We start from the raw sequence: 18,506 nt of genomic DNA, 5'->3' as shown, positions 1-18,506 counted from the left end.
TCTTGACTCCTCCTCTTTTTTTTTTTTTTTTTTGAAGATTTTATTTTTCGACAGAGAGAGATCAGAGTAGGCAGAGAGGCAGGCAGGAGAGAGAGAGAGGAGGAAGCAGGCTCCCTGCTGAGCACAGAGCCCGATGCGGGACTTGATCCCAGGACCCTGAGATCATGACCTGAGCTGAAGGCAGCAGCCCAACCCACTGGGCCACCCAGGCGCCCCCATTTTCTTGATTTCTTATTTATACTAATGTCTTAAGCTGTATTCTTTGTCAGGGAGCTTTATCTGTTTATTTATTTATTTGTTTTTTTAAAGATCTTATTTATTTACTTGACAGACAGAGATCACAAGTAGGCAGAGGCAGGCAGAGAGAGAGGGGGAAGCAGGCTCCCTGCTGAGCAGAGATCCGGATGTGGAGCTTGATTAGGACCCTGAGATCATGACCTGAGCCAAAGGCAGAGGCTTTAACCCATTGAGCCATCCAGGCGCCCTGAGCTGTATCTGTTTAAATACAGATTTCCTTTGTTCATTGCTGTGAATTCTGTTTAGTTCTCTCTAAGTTGGAATGAGGGATATGTTATCTTGTTCTTAAAACTTTGGATGGCTTTAAAGTAATACTAAACTGTTTAGAAAGTTTCTCTTTCCAAATTGACTGTCATTGGAGTTCATTATATTTGCTCTAAACTCAGAGTTAGAAATTTAGATAAAATGAAAAGTTGGATAATAACAAGTGTTGGGAAGGATATGGAAATGCAACTTTCATATATTAGTGAAGAATAAATTAGTACAACCACTTTGGAAAATCATTTGACAGCCTCGATTAAAGCTAACGAGATACTTACTTCTTGACTTAATAGTTCTGCTCTAAAGCATATATTACTTGTAATAGTCCCAAACTCCAAACAACACAAATGTTCAGGAGTCGAATGGATTCATATATTTTTCTGTGTTCGCATAGTAGAACACTATACAGCAGTAAAACATAGACTGCTTCTGCATGGAACACAGCTTTCACACCATTATACTGAAGCCAGACATTGAAAAATTTTAAATTTCTTCTTCTTATTCTTTTTTAAAAAAATCTTTCCTGTCTCACTTTTATCCTGATTAATTTATTGCTTTATCTACTTTATTATTTTTCAAAAAACCAGCATTTGACTTATTTATCATTTACCTCCACCCCCCCCCCCCGTTTTCTGTATTTTACCTTCTGCTTACATCTTTATTTTCTTAATTTTTTATGTTTTTTCCCCCCTCAGTTTTTTGTGTTGGGAATTTAGTTCTCATATTTTTTGTTCTTTCATTTTCATTTACAAATGTATTTACAGGTTGTATTTTCTTCTGACTGCTGTTCTAAAAATATCGCATAGATTCTGATACATAATGTTCTTCCTGTTTTTAAGTTTTTCAATTCTTGTTTGTTTAGGGCTTTTAAAAATAGTGTTTAAAAAATTTCCAGGTGTCAGAATGGCCAAAATCAAGAAGACAGTAAACAACAAGTGTTGGAGAGGATGTGGAGAAAGGGGAACCCTCTTACTTACTGTTGGTGGAAATGCAAGTTGGTGCAGCCACTTTGGAAAACAGTGTGGAGATTCCTTATGAAATTAAAAATAGAGCTTCCCTATGACCCTGCAATTGCACTACTGGGTATTTACCCCAAAGATACAGATGTAGTGAAAAGAAGGGCCAACTGTACCCCAATGTTTATTGTAGCAATGGCCATAGTCACCAAACTGTGGAAAGAGCCAAGATGTTCTTTAGCAGAAGAATGGATAAAGAAGATATGGTCCATATATGCAATGGAGTATTATGCCTCCATCAGAAAGGATGAATACCCAAGTTTTTTATCAATGTGGATGAGACTGAAGGAGATTATGCTGAGTGAATTAAGTCAAGCAAAGAGTCAGTTATCCTATGGTTTCACTTACTTATGGAACTTAAGGAATAACATGGAGGACATGGGGAGATGGAGAGGAGAAGTGAGTTGGGGGATATCGGAGGGGGGTACAAACCAGGAGAGACTGTGGACTCTGAGAAACAAACTGAGGGTTTTGGAGGGGAGGTGAGTGGGGGGTTGGATAAACCTGATGGTTGGTATTAAGGAGGGCACTTATTGCATGGAGCACTGGGTGTGGTGCATAAACAATGAATTTTGGAACACTGGGAAGAAAATTAATAAAAATTAAAATTTCCAGTTATTAGGATCTTTTGGATTATTGGTGCTTATTGCATCAAGCTAATAAAAATTCTTTCGTCTCAAACTATTTCAAAAAATGGAAGAGAAAGGAAACTTTCAAATTCACTATGAGTTTCAATGTTGCCCTTATAACAAAATCAGATAAAGACATTACAAAAAAAGAGAATTAGAGGCTGATGTATCTGATGAACACAGATGTAAAAATATCAACAAAATACTAGCAAACTGAGTCTAGCAGTACATTAAAAAAATCATTCATTACAATCAAGTGGGATTTATTCCTGGAATGCAAAGATGGTTCATTACTCACAAATCAATCAATACGATACATCACATCAACAAGAGATAAAACCATATGATAATCTCAATAGGCACAAAAAAGCATTTGACAGAGTACAACATTCATTCATGATTAAATACCCTCAATAAAGTAGGTTTAGAGTGAACATAGCTCATATATGGTCATATATATATATATATATATATATATATATATATGAAGATCATATATAAAAAACCCACAGCTAACCTCATACTCAATGGTGAGAAGCCATGAGATTTTCCTATAAGTTCAGGGACAAGAGAGGGATATCACTCTTGCCACTTACATTCAACCTAGTACTGAATATCTAAGTCACAGCAGTCAGACAAGAAAAATAAAAAGCAACCAGATTGGTAAGGAAGAAGTAAAACGTTCACTATTTGCAGATGGCATGATACTGAATATAGAAAACCTTAAAGATTCTTCTGCTAGAACTGATAAATGGATTTGGTAAGGTCAGTGGCTACAAAACCAATGCACAGAAATCCATTGCATTCCTATGCACTAATAATGAAGTAGCAGTGAAACTAAGAAAAATCCATTTTCAGGTGTACCTAAGATAATAAAATCCCTAGGAATAAAATAAGGAGGTAAAAGACTAGTATTCCAAACTATAAAACACAGAGAAATGGAAAGACATTCCATGCTCATGGATTAGAAGAATTTTTTAAAAAAATGCCCATACTGGGGCGCCTGGGTGGCTCAGTGGGTTAAGCCTCTGCCTTCGGCTCAGGTCATGATCTCAGGGTCCTGGGATGTAGTCCCGCATCGGGCTCTCTGCTCAGCGGGGAGCCTGCTTCCCCCGCCCCCTCTCTGCCTGCCTCTCCATCTACTTGTGATCTCTCTCTGTCAAATAAATAAAATCTTTAAAAAAAATGTCCATACTACACCCAAAGAAATCCACAGATTTATTGCAGTGCTATCAAAATACCAACATTTTTCACAGAACTAGAATAAATAACCTTAAAATTTGTATGGAATCACAGGAGACCCCCCAAAAAAGCCCAAAGCCTTGAAAAAGAAGAGCAAAGCAGGAGTTATCACAATACCAGATTTCAAGATATACTACAAAGCTGTAGTAATCAAAACAGTGCCATTCTGACACAAAAATAGATATACAGATCAATGGGACAGAATTGGGAGTCCAGAAATAAACCTGTGCTTTTATGGTCAATTATTCTACGACAATGGAGGCAAGACCATACAATGGGGAAAAGACTGTCTCTTCAACAAATGGTGCTGGGAAAACTGGAGCACTTTCTTACATTATACACAAAAATAAACTGAAAATGGATTAAGGACCTAACTGTGAGACTTTAAAACCATAAGATTCCTAAAAGAAAACTTGGTTAATTTCTGTGACAGCAGGTGTAGAAACTTTTTTTTTTTTTTTTAAAGATATGTCTCCTCAGGAAGGGGAAACAAAGGAAAAATAAATTACTGGGACTACATCAAAATAAAAAGCTTTCACCAAAATAGAAAGGCAGTCTACTGAAATAAGATATTTGCAAATGATATAGTCAATAAGGGGTTAATATCTAAAATACATAAAGAACTTATGTATCTCAATGCCCAAGAAACCCAAATCTAACTAAAAATGGGCAGAGGACCTAAAAACACATTTTTTCAAAGAAGACATAAAGATGGCTAACAGACCCATGAAAAGATGACTCAACATCACTAACCATCAGGGAAATGCAAATCAAAACCACAGTGAGATATTGACATACTTCTACCAGAATGACTAGAATCAAAAGACAAGAGATAACAAATGTTGATGGGGATGTGAAGAAAAAGGAATCCTTGTGCACTGTTTGTGGGAATGCAAACTGGAGCAGCCGCCGTGGAACACAGTATAGAGATTCTTCAAAAAATTAAAAATAGAATTACCATATGACCTCATAATTTCACAACTGGATATTTACCCAAAGGAAATGAAAACACTAATTCAGAAAGATAATGCATCCTTGTTTATTGCAGCATTATTTACTACAGCCAAGATATGAAAGCAACCCAAGCATCCACTGATAGATGAATGGATAAAAATGATGCCACACACTCACAGAAATATTACTCAGCCATAAAAAGGAGTGAGATCTTTCCATCTGCAACAACATGGGTGGACTTCAGAGGGTATAATGATAAGTGAAATAAGTCAGAGAAAGATAAATACCATCTGATTTTGTTAATATGTGGAATTTGAGAAACAAAACAAAGGAGCAACAAAAAAGATAAAAAAGACTTAAATAGAGAAAACAAAATGGTGGCTGTCAGAGGGGAGGTGGGTGAAGAGAGAGATGAAATCTAAAAAAAGTATTTTTTTATGTTATGGATTACATTAAGGTTTTCTTTGTGACCTTTTATATGGCCAGTTTAAAGGAACATTTTAAATTGAAGAAAAAAGGTACATTTTCTGTTATCTAAGTGTAAAGTTGGGTATATATCTATAACATCTTATCTGTTGTTTATGTCATTTAGTATTTTATATTCTCACTTATTTTTGTTCTCTTGACAGTCTTGGGTTGAGAGTGGTGTGATAAGGTCTGTTGCTTCTTGCATCTTCTATAGTTTCCACTTTATAAAAGTGGTCACTGTACTATTTATGGCCTAGCATTCATTACTGTATTCATTACTGGTGGATGTTTGTTTTGAATGGTGGGCTTTAGAATTGAAAAGTGTTCCTTGTCTTAATTACTTCTTTTTGGCTTCAGTTCTGCCTTGTGTGTGAGGAAGAGTCATTATGTAACTCTTTGTGTATTCGGAACACAAACACAGTTCCTGCTCTCTTTTCTTGTTTTCCTGATCTCTCTCTCTCTCTCTCTCTCTCTCTCCCACTCTTATCACTTTTTATCACTTCTAACATATATATACAGTGCAATTTACTTTTTAGAGTACAGTTCTGTGAGGATTAACACATGCATAGACCCACAAGAAAGACACAGAACAGTAGTGACATCCCAAAGAATAATATTGTGCTGCTCCCTTTGTAGGAAGACCACCTCCCTCCCACCCCATTCCCTGGCAATTTCTGATGCCTTATCTGCCCCAAAGTTTTACCTTTTCTAAAATGTTACATAAATGAAACTATTTGTACGTAATCTTTGAGAGTTTTTTTTTTAACTTAATGTAGTTGAGATTCATCCATGTTGTTGCGAATATCAATAGTTCATTTCCTTTTATTGCCAAGTCCTGTTTTATTACGTAGATATGCCACAGTTTATATACCCGTGTACCCATTCAAGGACATAAGGGTTGTTTCCATTTTCTGACTGTTACGAAAAATGTTGCTTTTAACTTTTCTGTGTAGGTTTTTCTGTGGACATATATTTTTATTTCACTAAATACAAGTTGCAGTGGCTGCATCTAATATATGGTAGGTATGTGTTTAATAATTTTTTTTTTTATGAAACTGCCAACCTATTTTCTAGAGATTAATGAGGCCATTTTGCAGTTCTACCAGCAATATTCATAGAATTCTAGTTGTTCCATATACTAGTCACTTTTCAGTTGGCCATTCTAATAATTGCATAGTGTCTTATTATGATCTCAGTTTATGTTGTTTTAATGGTGGTGATATTGGGCATCCTCTTATGTTTATGTGAATATTTGCCTATGTTCTTTGGTGAAATGTCTGTTTAAATATTTTGCTCATTAAAAATGTTTTTTCTTAATACTGAGTTTTGAGAGTTCTTTGTATATTTTGGGAACAAATATTTTATGCTATGATCTGGCTTGTCTTGTCTTATTTGTCTTCCATAGAGGATAATTTTAATATTCATGAGGTTCAGTTCATCAGTTATTTCTTTTATGAATTGTGCTTTAGGTGTTCTATATAAAAACTTTCTGACCTAAGGTCATGAAGATTTTCTGTTTTGTTTTCTTGTAAGGACTTTATAGTTTTACATTTTTTATTCAGTTATATGATTCATTTTGTATTATTATAATTTTTGCATATGGTACACAGTATGGAATGAAATATATCTGTTTTGTTTTGTTTTGCATGTGGATATCCATAATAAGCACTACTTATTGAAAAGACTGTCCTTTATCCTAAGTTCCCCTTGCAACTTTGTCCTAAACTAATTGACTCCATTTCTGAACTCTGTTTCCTTGGTCTTTGTATCTGTCATTTTATCAATACCACATTGGGGTTTTTCTTGTGTTTTAAAATTGTGTGATTCGGATGCCTGGGTGGCTCAGTGGGTTAAGCCTCTGCCTTCCGCTCAGGTAATGATCTCAGAGTCTCGGATCAAACTCTGCATCTGGCTCTGTGCTCAGTGGGGAGTCTGCTTCCCGCCTCCACCCCTGCTCCCCCCACCCCCCGCCGCCTCTCTGCCTACTTGTGATCTCTGTCAAATAAATAAAATCTTAAAAAAAAAATAATTGTGTGATTCTATTGTCTTTTCTCCCCAAATTGTTTTGCTTATGGGTTCCTTTGCATTTCTATCTAAAGTTTATGATTAGCTTGTTTATATCTACAAAAAATCCTGCTGGGATTTTTATTTTTATTAGAATTGCATTAAATCTGTAAGTTAGTTTGGGGGAAAATTGGCATATTAACTAAGTTTTTAAAAAAAATTTATTTATTTATTTATTTGACACACAGAGATCACAGGTAGGCAGAGAGGCAGGCAGAGAGAGAGGAAGGCTTCCTGCTGAGCAGAGAGCCTGATGCAGGGCTAGATCCCAGGACCCTGGAATCACGACCTGAGCCGAAGGCAGAGACTTTAATCCACCGAGCCACCCAGGCACCCCTATCTTGAGTTTTTTAATAGATGAACATGAAATGTTTCTTTATGTCTATAAAATTTTTTCTTTCATAATTGTTGTATAATTTTCAGCTTACCAATTCTCCACAAATTTTGTATGTTTATGCCCGTATTAAAATGATATTTTAAAAAATTTGCTTTCTAATCGTTAATTACTGGTGTATAGAAATGCACCAGATCTTGCTAAACTCATTTATAGGGTGTAGAAACTTTTTGTAGATTCCTTGGGATTTTCTAAATAGATTATCGTAACCTCTGAGAATATTGCTTCCATTATAGTGTGAATGACTTTTATTTATTTTTCTTTCCTTATCACCCTGGCAATGACTTTAAGTAAAATATGGAATTATGAGTGATGGGCATGGACATACTTGTTTAATTCCCAGTTTCAGTGGGGAAGCATCAAGTGTTAACCCTCTAACTATGATGTTAGCTATAATTTTTCTCTAATACTCTTTCGCAGATTGAGGAAGTTCCCTTCTATTCCTTGTTTGGTGGGTTTTTATGAATGGATGTTGAATTTTGTCAAATGCTTTTTCACTATCTATTGATTTGACCATGTGGCTCTTTTTAAAAAAATTAACATATAATGTATTATTATCCCCAGGGGTACAGGTCTGTGAATCACCAGGTTTATACACTTCATAACACTCACCATAGTGATCATGTGGTTCTTATTTAATCTGCTGAATTACACTGATTGATACTCAAATATTGAATCAGTCTTGGATTTCTGAGATAAACTCTACTTGATTATAATCTTTTTATTTATACATTTTATGTATTGTTGCATTCAACCTGCATATATTTGTTGAGGATTTTTGCATTTCTATTCCTAAGGTATGTTGTCTCTATTTTTTTTTTCTTGTACCATTAACTATCTTGGATCTTTCTCATGCCAATAAATGCTTGTGTAAGTATGTGTGTGCATAAATACACACATATATATATATATATCTGATATATTTATCTCTTATGGCCTCTTCTAGATATTTTCATTCTCTTTTGTTTATATTTTAAATCTTAGATTTGTTTGGAATGCACTTTCAGGTATGACACTATCACAAATATGCACTCAGTCTATAAATTTTGGTTAGTTCAACATTCAACAGGCTTCTATTACATTACTTTCTGCTTTTATTTATTTATTTATTTTTAAAAAGATTTTATTTATTTATTTGACAGACAGAGATCACAAGCAGGCAGAGAGGCAGGCAGAGAGAGAGAGGAGGAAGCAGGCTCCCTGCCGAGCAGAGAGCCCGATGCGGGACTCGATCCCAGGACCCCGAGATCATGACCTGAGCCGAAGGCAGCGGCTTAACCCACTGAGCCACCCAGGCGCCCCACTTTCTGCTTTTAGATTGCATTTCAATGCATCCGGTATTCTGTCCAATTTTTTTCTCCTTAAAGAGATCTTTCCTGGAGTCTTCTGACCAACTCCAATATGGTTAGGCTGCCCTTTGTGCCTGGTTATAGCTATCACCTGCAATCATCTTGGGATTCCCTTTATCTCTTTCACTATTCTCTGTTTTCTTGGTTAATTTCCCCAGGGTGAGTGTTGAGGGTTATATAGAAAAGTGGTGGTATGGTAAGTGATTTTGGAAAGGTAATAAAATGCCAGATCATTGTATGCTGTGATAAGGGTTCATCTCAAGGGTTGCAGCAACTATGGAGAATATTTTATAGGTGAATAGCATAATCATACTTGCTGTTGGAGAAGATCACTGTGGCTATGACTTGTAAAATAGTTGGAAGAAAGTGAAGTTACAGTAATCAGGAAACATATAATGGTGCACTGAAGTATAAGGCAGTGTTAGTGGGGGTATCACTCTCACAGTAACTGCGGATCAATTGGACATGAGAGAAAGGAGGAGAAAGGAAGATGCTCAGGTGTTTAAGTTTGGTCTTGAATTATCCTCAGAGGGCGAGTGTCATGTTTAGGGTAGATTCTGAGTTTAGTGTTGGATGTACAGGTTAGAGTTTTGCAATATACCCTTTACCCACATTTAGCAAATGCTAGCATTTTACCATGTTTGATTTATAATTTTTCTTTTACTGTATATGTATGCATGTGTGTGGCCAATATGAGAAGAGATTGCAGACCTGATGCTCCTTTATTTGTTTTTGTTTTGTTTCTTGATGCTCCTTTGTTTTTTTTTTGTTTTTGTTTTTATTTTTGTTTTGTTTTGTTTTTGACTTTCCTTTACTTGTAATTAGTTCACTGAATATTCCCTAAAAACAAACCATGGATTTAAAAAGAAGTTAACATTTATTTAACATTATTACCTCATCTACAGGCCTTATTCAGATTTTGTAATTGTCCCAGTAACATTCTATTATGTGAAACAAAGTTGCCAGATCTTGAATTGCTGTCAGTTATCATGACTTTTTAGTCTCCTATAATCAGAACAGTTTTTCAGTCTAAGGCTAGTAGAGCTTTGAGTGGTTTTGGGTTTGTGTTTGTATGTGTGGCAGGTGGTGGTAGTGTGGAAAACATATTTGTAATTGTAGTCCTTGGGCCCAGGGTTTAAATTAGAACTGAAATTTACTGTAGAGAAATGAGCTTTCTACCGTCTACATGCTGGAAAGGTAGAAACATTTATTACTCAAAGATTTTTAGTGTTGATTCATTTTTTGACCCTAGGAGATGAATTAGCTTGATTATTTCATTCAGGATCTAGGTGAGACTCATGCATAGGTATAGATACATAAGTATATCTCCATCCTTAAATAAAAGCATATGCCTGTCTATGTAAATTCTTCCTGCTTGGAAACATATCACCCAGTGTAAAAGGACCATGGCATGGCCAAAATATTGAACTGCTTCCATTTGCCTTGGATATAACAGTGTCACTGTTCAGTGTTTGCTTCTCTTCAGGACTGTTGGGAACTTCCTCTCGTTCTCTGTGTAGCCATCTTGCTAACAATAAAGTTCTATCTTCCTCCCTGCTTATATTCGTTAACTCTGTGTGCATATGTGTATGTGTCTGCATTTCCTTTTTCATATCAATAGACACCTGAAACGATGGGCTATCTGTTAGAAGGGAAAATAATGTTAATATTAGTGAGTACTCATTCCTCTCTGTTATAGGAATATAGGTTTTTCTTTTGGGTATTTGTATATCTGTAGGACCTTAAATGTGTAGACTAGAGATACGTTTTCTGTAGATGCAAGTTTGTGCAGATGTTCACATGTACATACAGTCGTGACTTCCAGTTTTTCAGGTTGTTTATTGCCACACTTCTCTTGGGTGGTTGAGTGGTTAAGAGGCAGGTTTTGTTGTCCCACTGGCCTTGATTTCAGTTCAACTTTTTGGATTGCTTAACTTTTCAAGATTCATTTTCCTCTATAAAATAGGGATAACACTGAGACTACTGGGTGGCTCAGAAGGTTGAGTCTGCCTTCAGCTAAGGTCATCACCCTGTGGTCCTGGGAAGGAGCCCGCAGTGAGCCCCACATCAGACACCCTGCTCAACAGGGAGTCTGCTTCTCTCTCTCCCTCTACCACTCCTCCTCCCCCACAATCATGTGTGCCCTATCTCTCAAATTGATGAATAAATTTTTCAAAAAAGTAGGGATAATAGCGTCAACTTGTTATGTCTAGTTTTCAGGTTTGAACGAGATACTACATACTAAAATTTTAGTATAGAGTCCAGGACAAATTAAGAATGCAAAAATAGTAGCTGATTTTTTTTTTTTTTTTTTTTGCTGTATGTTTAGTTATTGTACACTACTGACCCTGATAGTTGACTGCTCTGTTCATTTTATGTTTTCTCAAAAAATGTTTTAATGTCTTCCACAGGATTTTGTCTCTACAATTATTCGTTTACTCGACAGCCCCTCAACTTCCATTAGGGCAAAAGCCTTCCTCATTCTTTTATATATTTTGATTCATAACCGCGAGATGCTGCTGCTCGGCTGCCAAGCAAGGTATGATTTTCTCTGATAAGGTTTCATCAATAACATCAATATGGAACCTGTTTTATTATAGTATTTTGTGGCCTCTGTGTACTTAATATTGAAATGTTTTCCCCCTAGACTTTTCCAAGGGTTTAATTTTTCACATACAGCCTTGTCTAGGAAATATAGATGACCGAGAGAAGTCTTCTAGAGCTGAAGCAGGGTGGTGGGAAAGAGCCACAGTTCCTAGATGTGAGGACAGTTCACGGCAGGGTGTTAAAGTTGGTTCTGGTTTGCATCTTTGGGAGGCATTTTTGACTGGTGGTTTGGTCATTCACCTTTGTAAGATTCTGGAATGAGCAGCTGGAAGCCCAGCGGAACAGTCTACTCAAGAGTAGAGGAAGAGGCAGAGCAGGGAGAAGTTTCTGGACTGGACCTGGGCTGGGCAGATCTCACTCTCCCTGGGTTCCACCTTCTTCCTCTGAAAGGAGAAGCTGTTCTGACACACCCCAGATTCCCTTTGTGTTGTGATCCTTCCTGATTAGCATCTAGACTGTCTGATGCATGTGAAATTATAACCCAGAGGAACCTTAAATATATGGTTGAATATCTATTTCTTGATCTAGCTTGTTACTCATTGTAGAACACTGAGGAGACCCTAGAATTGCTAGATTGATCTAGATTAGAGGTTGAAAAGCCTTTTTCCTGTAAATAGAGAGTAAATATTTTAGGATTTATGGGTTAAGAGGCAAAATCGTGGCTATTTATATTTATGTAATGAGAAAAAACAAATTTCCACAATTTTTTTTATTGATGAATGTACTTCTATAACAAGAGAGAAAACAAATATCTACAGATTTTTGAGTTGACATAGTAAAAATATACTAATAAATGAGTACATTTTTTTTTTTATAATGCAGGTTTAGAAATGAGAAGAACAGAATTCTTTTTCTGAGGGAGAGAGAACATTTTGCGTAATTAGGGATCAAAATTAGTGTCTTCCTCATCAAATCAGTTGTAAATGTGTAAGTGCTGATTGCTAGCTTAATTTTGTGCATCTTGTCTTTGAAAATGTCTTTTCTTACAGATAAATAGTGTCACATGCCAATATTAGTTTATGAGTATGTGATTTTAATTGAGCATATTCATTGGTTGGAAGGCATGTATAGGATTCTATTAGATTTTTCCTTGATATTTGCCTTTTAGCATGCCCTTATGTTGCAGGTTAATCAGAACTAAGTGCAGGGTATATTGAAGCTCCTACAGAGCCTCCTTTCTTTCCATGTCTCAGAGATCATTATCCAGCTTTGTTTTACAACCCATGTCTTAAAAACTGATGTTTCACATATTTTGTCTAACTTTTACTTGTGTTTTTAAAAACTTCTCATTTAAATTCAATTTAGTGAATATAGACTTTATTATTAGTTTCAGGGGTAGAATTCAGTGATTCATCAGTTGCATGTAACACCCAGTGTTCATTCCGTCACATGCTCTCCTTAATGCCCATCACCCAGTTACCCCATGCCCTCACCCGCCTCCCCTATAGCAACCCTCAGTTTATTTCCTAGTTAAGAGTCTCATGTTTTGCCTCCATGTCTGTTTTAATCTTATTTTTCCCTTCCCTTTTCCTATGTTCATCTGTTTTGTTTCTTAAATTCCATGTATGAGTGAGATCATATGGTATTTGTCTTTCTCTGATTTCTCTTGGCATAATACCCTCTGGCTCCATCCACGTTGTTGCAAATGGCAAGATTTCATTCTTTTTTGATGACTGGGTAATATTCCATTGTATATATTTACCACATCTTCTTTGTCCATTCATGTGTCAGTGGACCTCTGGGTTCTTTCCATATTTTCACTATTGTGGACATTGCTGCTATAAACATTGGGGTGCAGGTGCCCCTTCAAATCACTATGTTTTTATTCTTTGGATAATACCTATTAGTACAGTTTCTGGGTCATAGGCTAGCTCTACTTTTAACTTTGTGAGGAACCTCCATACTGTTTTCCAGAGTGGCTGCACCAGCTTGCATTCCCACCAACACTGTAGGAGAGTTCCCCTCTCTCTGCATCCTTGTCTACACCTGTTGTTTCCTGGTTTGTTAATTTTAGTCATTCTGACTGGTGTGAGGTGGTATCTCAATGTGGTTTTATTTGTATTTCCCCGATGCTGACTGATATGGAACCTTTTTTCATGTGTCTATTAGACATTTGAATGTTTTCTTTGGAGAAATGTTCATGTCTTCTGCCCATTTCTGGATTGGATTATTTGTTCTTTGGGTGTTGAGTTTGGTTAGTTCTTTATAGATTCTGGATACTAGCCCTTTATCTGATATGTCATTTGCAAATAATCTTCTCCCATTCTGTCAGTTGTCTTTTGGTTTTGTTGACTGTTTCATTTGCTGTGCAAAAGCTTTTTATCCTGATTAAGTTCCAGTAGTTCATTTTTACTTTTGTTTCTCTTGCCTTTCGAGACACATCTAGCAAGAAGTTGCTGTGGGCGAGGTCAGAGCGGTTACTGCTTGTGTTCTCTAGGATTTTGATGGATATCTGTGTCATATTTAGGTCGTTACTCCATTCTGAATTTATTTTTGTGTGTTGTGTAAGGAAATGGTCCAGTTTCATTCTTCTGCATGTGGTTGTCCAATTTTCCCAATTCCATTTATTGAAGACACTGTCTTTTTTCCATTGGATATTCTTTCCTGCTTTTTCAAAGATTAGTTGACCATAGAGTTGAGGGTCTATTTCTGGGCTCTCTATTCTATTCCATTGATCTATGTGTCTGTTTTTATGCCAGTACCATACTGTCCTGGTGACTGCATGTTTTATAATTGTTTCAAATGGAAGCATGCATCCCGTCCTTTGTCCCTTAGAGCCAGAAGCAGAAGTTGTTATCTATTTGTAGAGGCCCCTCACCACTCTACTCTGTGTCTACCATCATTTTCACCAGGAAAAATAGTATAGTTTCTTAACAGATGTTCTTACATCATTTCTTAGACTCATAGTCTGGTCTCCATGTAGCAAATAGAGAATCTCTTACACAGTGTGAATTGGCTTTTGTTTCTTCCCTGCTCAGACTCTTCTAACAACATCCTATCATGCTGAAAAGATAGCCTTGGTCTCTTCTTCCCTGCTTCACCTAGTCCCTGCCCACCTCTCAGCCCGTGTCTCCTATGACTCTTCTTGGCTTTTGCTCCATTCCAGCCATATAGTTTTTCTTACTGCTTTTCAAACATAGTAAGCCTATCAGACTCACCTCAGGACCTTTCCCAGGTTCTGTTCCTTATGCCCATTATGCTCTTCCCCCAGATGTCTTCATGGCTGGATTCCTCAGGTCATTCAGGTTTCTGGTCAGTGTAGGGGTTTCTTCTTCTGAGAGCCACTCTGATCATCCTGTCTCAGACCCCCCTCCCAACCCCAACCACAAAAACCCTTTAACTGGAAAGACCTAAAGCATTCAGACCATCAGAGCCTGGGCATGATCTCTTTGGTATCCTCAGGAAATTGCTATGATTTCTGTGTGTCTGAATGAATATTAGAGACTTTAGCAGTGGTGGGAAGATGGTGGTCTGTGCATACCCTGGCCCCGACTTCCACCCTGCCGACTCTCTGGAGCACCACTGTGAGCCAGGTGTGTGTAGAGGAGCTTGGAAGGTGAGGCTTAGCCTTGCTGGAGAGGTGAGGACAGGTTCCGTTCTTCCTGTGCTGGTGGCAGAGTTGACTCACTATCCTCTACACCTTGGCGAATAGCAATTCTTGGGCTTTGGGAGGGTCCAAAATGCAGATACCTTCTATGTGTTGTTGTTGGGACTAGCATGCCTGTGCCCAGGAGATCAGGAGCAAGACTCAGTGGAGGCCAATCTGCCCCAGTTGGTGAGGCTGCAGGCAGACAACCTCATTTCCTTATACTTGAAGAAAACAGCTCCCTCTCACCACCTGCTGCTTTGCCACAGCCTGTCCTGGTCAGGTGCTGAGTAGATGAAGTCGTGAGTAAGCACATTTGTTAATGTGTCATAGTCCATTGACAGAGACATGGTACTTGAAGGAGGAGGAAAATGAAGGACAGGCAGCTCTTACCAGGGCAGAACGAATGGACTTGACAGAATTTTAACAAACAAGTAATGAAAACTCTGTGGACTGGCTGTTTTTTGAAATCCAGCAGAGGAACTAAAAGAGCATGGCTTCTGCTGGGGATGGTGTTAGGGCTTTGAAAGGCCCCATGATAGAACACACTGAACCACACCAAGTGGATGACAGAGACCTGGGCATTTCATGTGAAAACAATAGGAAAGATGGAGTGAAGTACCAGGAGACCTCACACACCCTGAATGCCAGTGGGAAGAAAGGAACCGATGGAGGATTTCTAACTGAAGAAATGTTGGCAGTCAGTCATCTTCTGCTCAAATGTATTTTCTTCTGATACTGTCCAGAGCTGCAAGTAAAGGAATGAGAAAGTCACAAAACTACAAAGGTAAAAGGAAGGATGGCTAAAGCCGATGAGCACTGTCACCTCATCTTTGGATTCTGGAAGCTGGAAAGCTGACAGATGAATTCTTGCTTGTTTAGCAGAATGGGGATTGGCGAGATCCCTTTTGGTCTGTGTGAGGAAAGCCATGAGGAGACCTGATGACTGCGTGACAGAACTCTGGAGAGGTTGGGAATTAGGGGTGCCTGCTATGTTTGATGGTGGTAGTGAGGGGTAGGGGAGACTCAAGGCAACATTGTTGGGGAATCTGCATGGAGGGTTGATCCCCACCCCTCTTCCTCCAGCGGAAACCTCCAGGAGACTGCCTCTTCTGGTGAGGGGACTTGAAATGCATTCTGGATAGTGTGAACTGGAAATATTGCCAGTTCAGGTGTTCTCACCCATAGATATGAGGGAGATGAGGGAGTTGCCTTCTGAGAAATCTGAGGATGGTTCGCAAGTCTGCTTACTGTGAATGGTGAGGCCTTCCACCCCCTTTTCTACTGCACTTGCAGGCTGTTGGCAGCCTGGCTAATGTACTATTGGCCAGAATCTGGAGATTCATCTCTGGGAAGCTGACCAAATGGCAGTCCTATAGGGGCTGCCATTTGGATGTCCCCTTCTGCAGCTAATGACACCTTGCTGAATATTCTTGGAGTGGAGTCCATCAGCCCTAGACCCTGCTCTTGCACAGACACCTCCCAACAACACTCCAGTGCATCATTTAAAAATATAAATGGACCTCAAGAATTACCAGGTATTTAAGGGAAGCCTCTAACGTGGGTTACAGAAGCCAAAACTCTCCAACAGATAAAAGGGACACAGCAGAAACAGAGACGAAACTTATAAACAGACATCTCTTGGAGAAATGAATGAGGAGAGCCTTTAAGCCTACCAAGTCAATGTGAAAGCTTCCTCATAAGAGGAATGCGCTTTGCTCTTCCTCATTCTAAGGGAAATCAGCAGACAGTGGTTCTTACTCAGTGCACTGGCGGGGTCCGAAAATGTATTCTCTTTGTGAGGCTATGGGGAAACCAGCTTTCTCCTTTGTTTTCGATGTAAGCTTAGGTTTCTTTTTTTAAAATTTAAATTCAGTTAGCCAATACATAGTATATCATTAGTTTTTGATGTAGTGTTCACAGATTTATTAGTTGTATATAATATCCAGTGTTGTTCAGATCACAAGCCCTCCTTAATATCCATCACCCAGTTAACCCAACCCTCCCACCCCCCTCTCTTCTATAACCCTCAGTTTGTTTCACAGAGTCAAGAGTTTGTAATGGTGTGTCTCCCTCTCTAATTTCTTCTTACTCTGTTTTTCCTCACTTCCCCTGTGGTCCTCTGCACTATTCCTTATGTTCCACATATGAGTGGAGCCACATGATAATTGTCTTTCTCTGATTGATTTATTTCACTTAGCATAATCCCCTCCAGTTCCATCCATGTCAATGTAAATGATGGGTATTTACCCTTTCCGATGGCTGAGTAATACTCCATTGTATATATGAACCACATCTTCTTTATTCATTCATCTGTTGAAAGGCATCTCGGCTCCTTCCACAGGTTGGCTATGGTGGACATTGCTGTTGTGAACATTGGGGTGCAAGTGCCCCTTCTTTTCATTACATTTGTATCTTTGGGGTAAATACCCAGTAGTGCAGTTGCTGGGCGGTAGGTGGCTCTATTTTTAACTTCTTGGAGAACCTCCCTGCTGTTTTCCAGAGTGGCTGCACCAGCTTGCGTTCCCACCAACTGTAAGAGGGCTCCAATTTCTCCACATCCTCACCAATATTCATTGTTCCCTGTCTTGTTAATTTGATCCATTCTAACTGAAACAAGGTGGTATCTCATTGTGGTTTTGATTTGTATTTCCCTGATGACAAGTGATGTGGAGCACTTTTTCATGTGTCTGTTGGCTATTTGTATGCCTTCTTTGAAACCAGCCTTCTCATACTTTGCTGGTGGGGATGTAAAATATAGTTACCATGAAGAGGAATTTGACAATATCTAGAAAAATCACATATTTTTATCCTTTTCGCCCAGTCATTTAACTTCTAGGTGATAGCATCCGAAGATCTATTATTAGCAAAGAAGTGAATGACACATCCACTAGGCATTGCTTGTTATGGCAAAAGACGCATCAGCAGGAGACTGGCTCTAGAACTGTAGGCAACCTTGTATGAGTTTTGTATTCCCACTGTAACAAATTACCACAAACTCCATGGTTTCAGACAATGCACATTATTAATCTAACAGCCCTGGGTTGCGAGTCTGGGTGCTGTGTAGCAGGACCCTCTGCTCACGTCTCATAGACTTGAAGGGAAGGTGTTGGCTTGTACTGCAGTCTTCATCTGAGGCTTCACTAATTGTTAGGTCTTCTTCTAAGCTGAGTAATTGTTGGTGGAATTTATTTCCTGCAGCTGTAGGACTGAAGTCCCCGTTTCCTTGCTGGCCTTTGGCTGGGGATAGCTCTCAAGCTTCTGGAGACTGACCTTCTACATCCTCAGTGTACAGTGGAGCCCTTTGCTTTCATCCTGGTGGCCAGCAGGGGGCTACTTAGTCCTTAAATCCCCTCCACCCTCCTCAAATGTCCTTGACCTCCCTCTTCTGCTTCCAGCCACAGAAGACTGCTTTTTACAGGTTTCACCTGATTGGGTTAGGGTCCTGCAGATAATCTACATATTTTTAGCTTAATTGAACTGGGACTTGATTTTTAAAAATTAATTAATTTTTAAAAAAGATTTTATTTATTTATTTGACAGACAGGTCACCAGTAGGCAGAGAAGCAGGCGGGGGGTTGGGGGAGCAGGCTCCCTGCTGAGCAGAAAGCCCGATGTGGGGCTGGATCCCAGGACCCT

At 38.5% G+C, this 18,506-nt stretch overlaps 1 protein-coding gene across 2 annotated transcripts in view; it reads left to right on the top strand.

The window, feature by feature from the left end:
* Positions 1-18,506, top strand: part of ULK4 (unc-51 like kinase 4) — a 651,105-nt gene that overhangs the window by 156,203 nt on the left and 476,396 nt on the right. For both annotated transcript variants that reach the window (XM_059162312.1, XM_059162311.1), the window contains exon 22: positions 11,086-11,213. In XM_059162312.1, the coding sequence (XP_059018295.1) occupies positions 11,086-11,213 (128 nt within the window). The remainder of the gene's footprint in view (positions 1-11,085; positions 11,214-18,506) is intronic.

This window comes from Mustela lutreola, chromosome 2 (assembly GCF_030435805.1).
Source record: "Mustela lutreola isolate mMusLut2 chromosome 2, mMusLut2.pri, whole genome shotgun sequence".
Lineage (NCBI taxonomy): Eukaryota > Metazoa > Chordata > Mammalia > Carnivora > Mustelidae > Mustela > Mustela lutreola.
The sequence above is the reverse complement of the archived record's forward strand: the minus strand, read 5'-3'. Positions and strand labels throughout refer to the sequence as shown.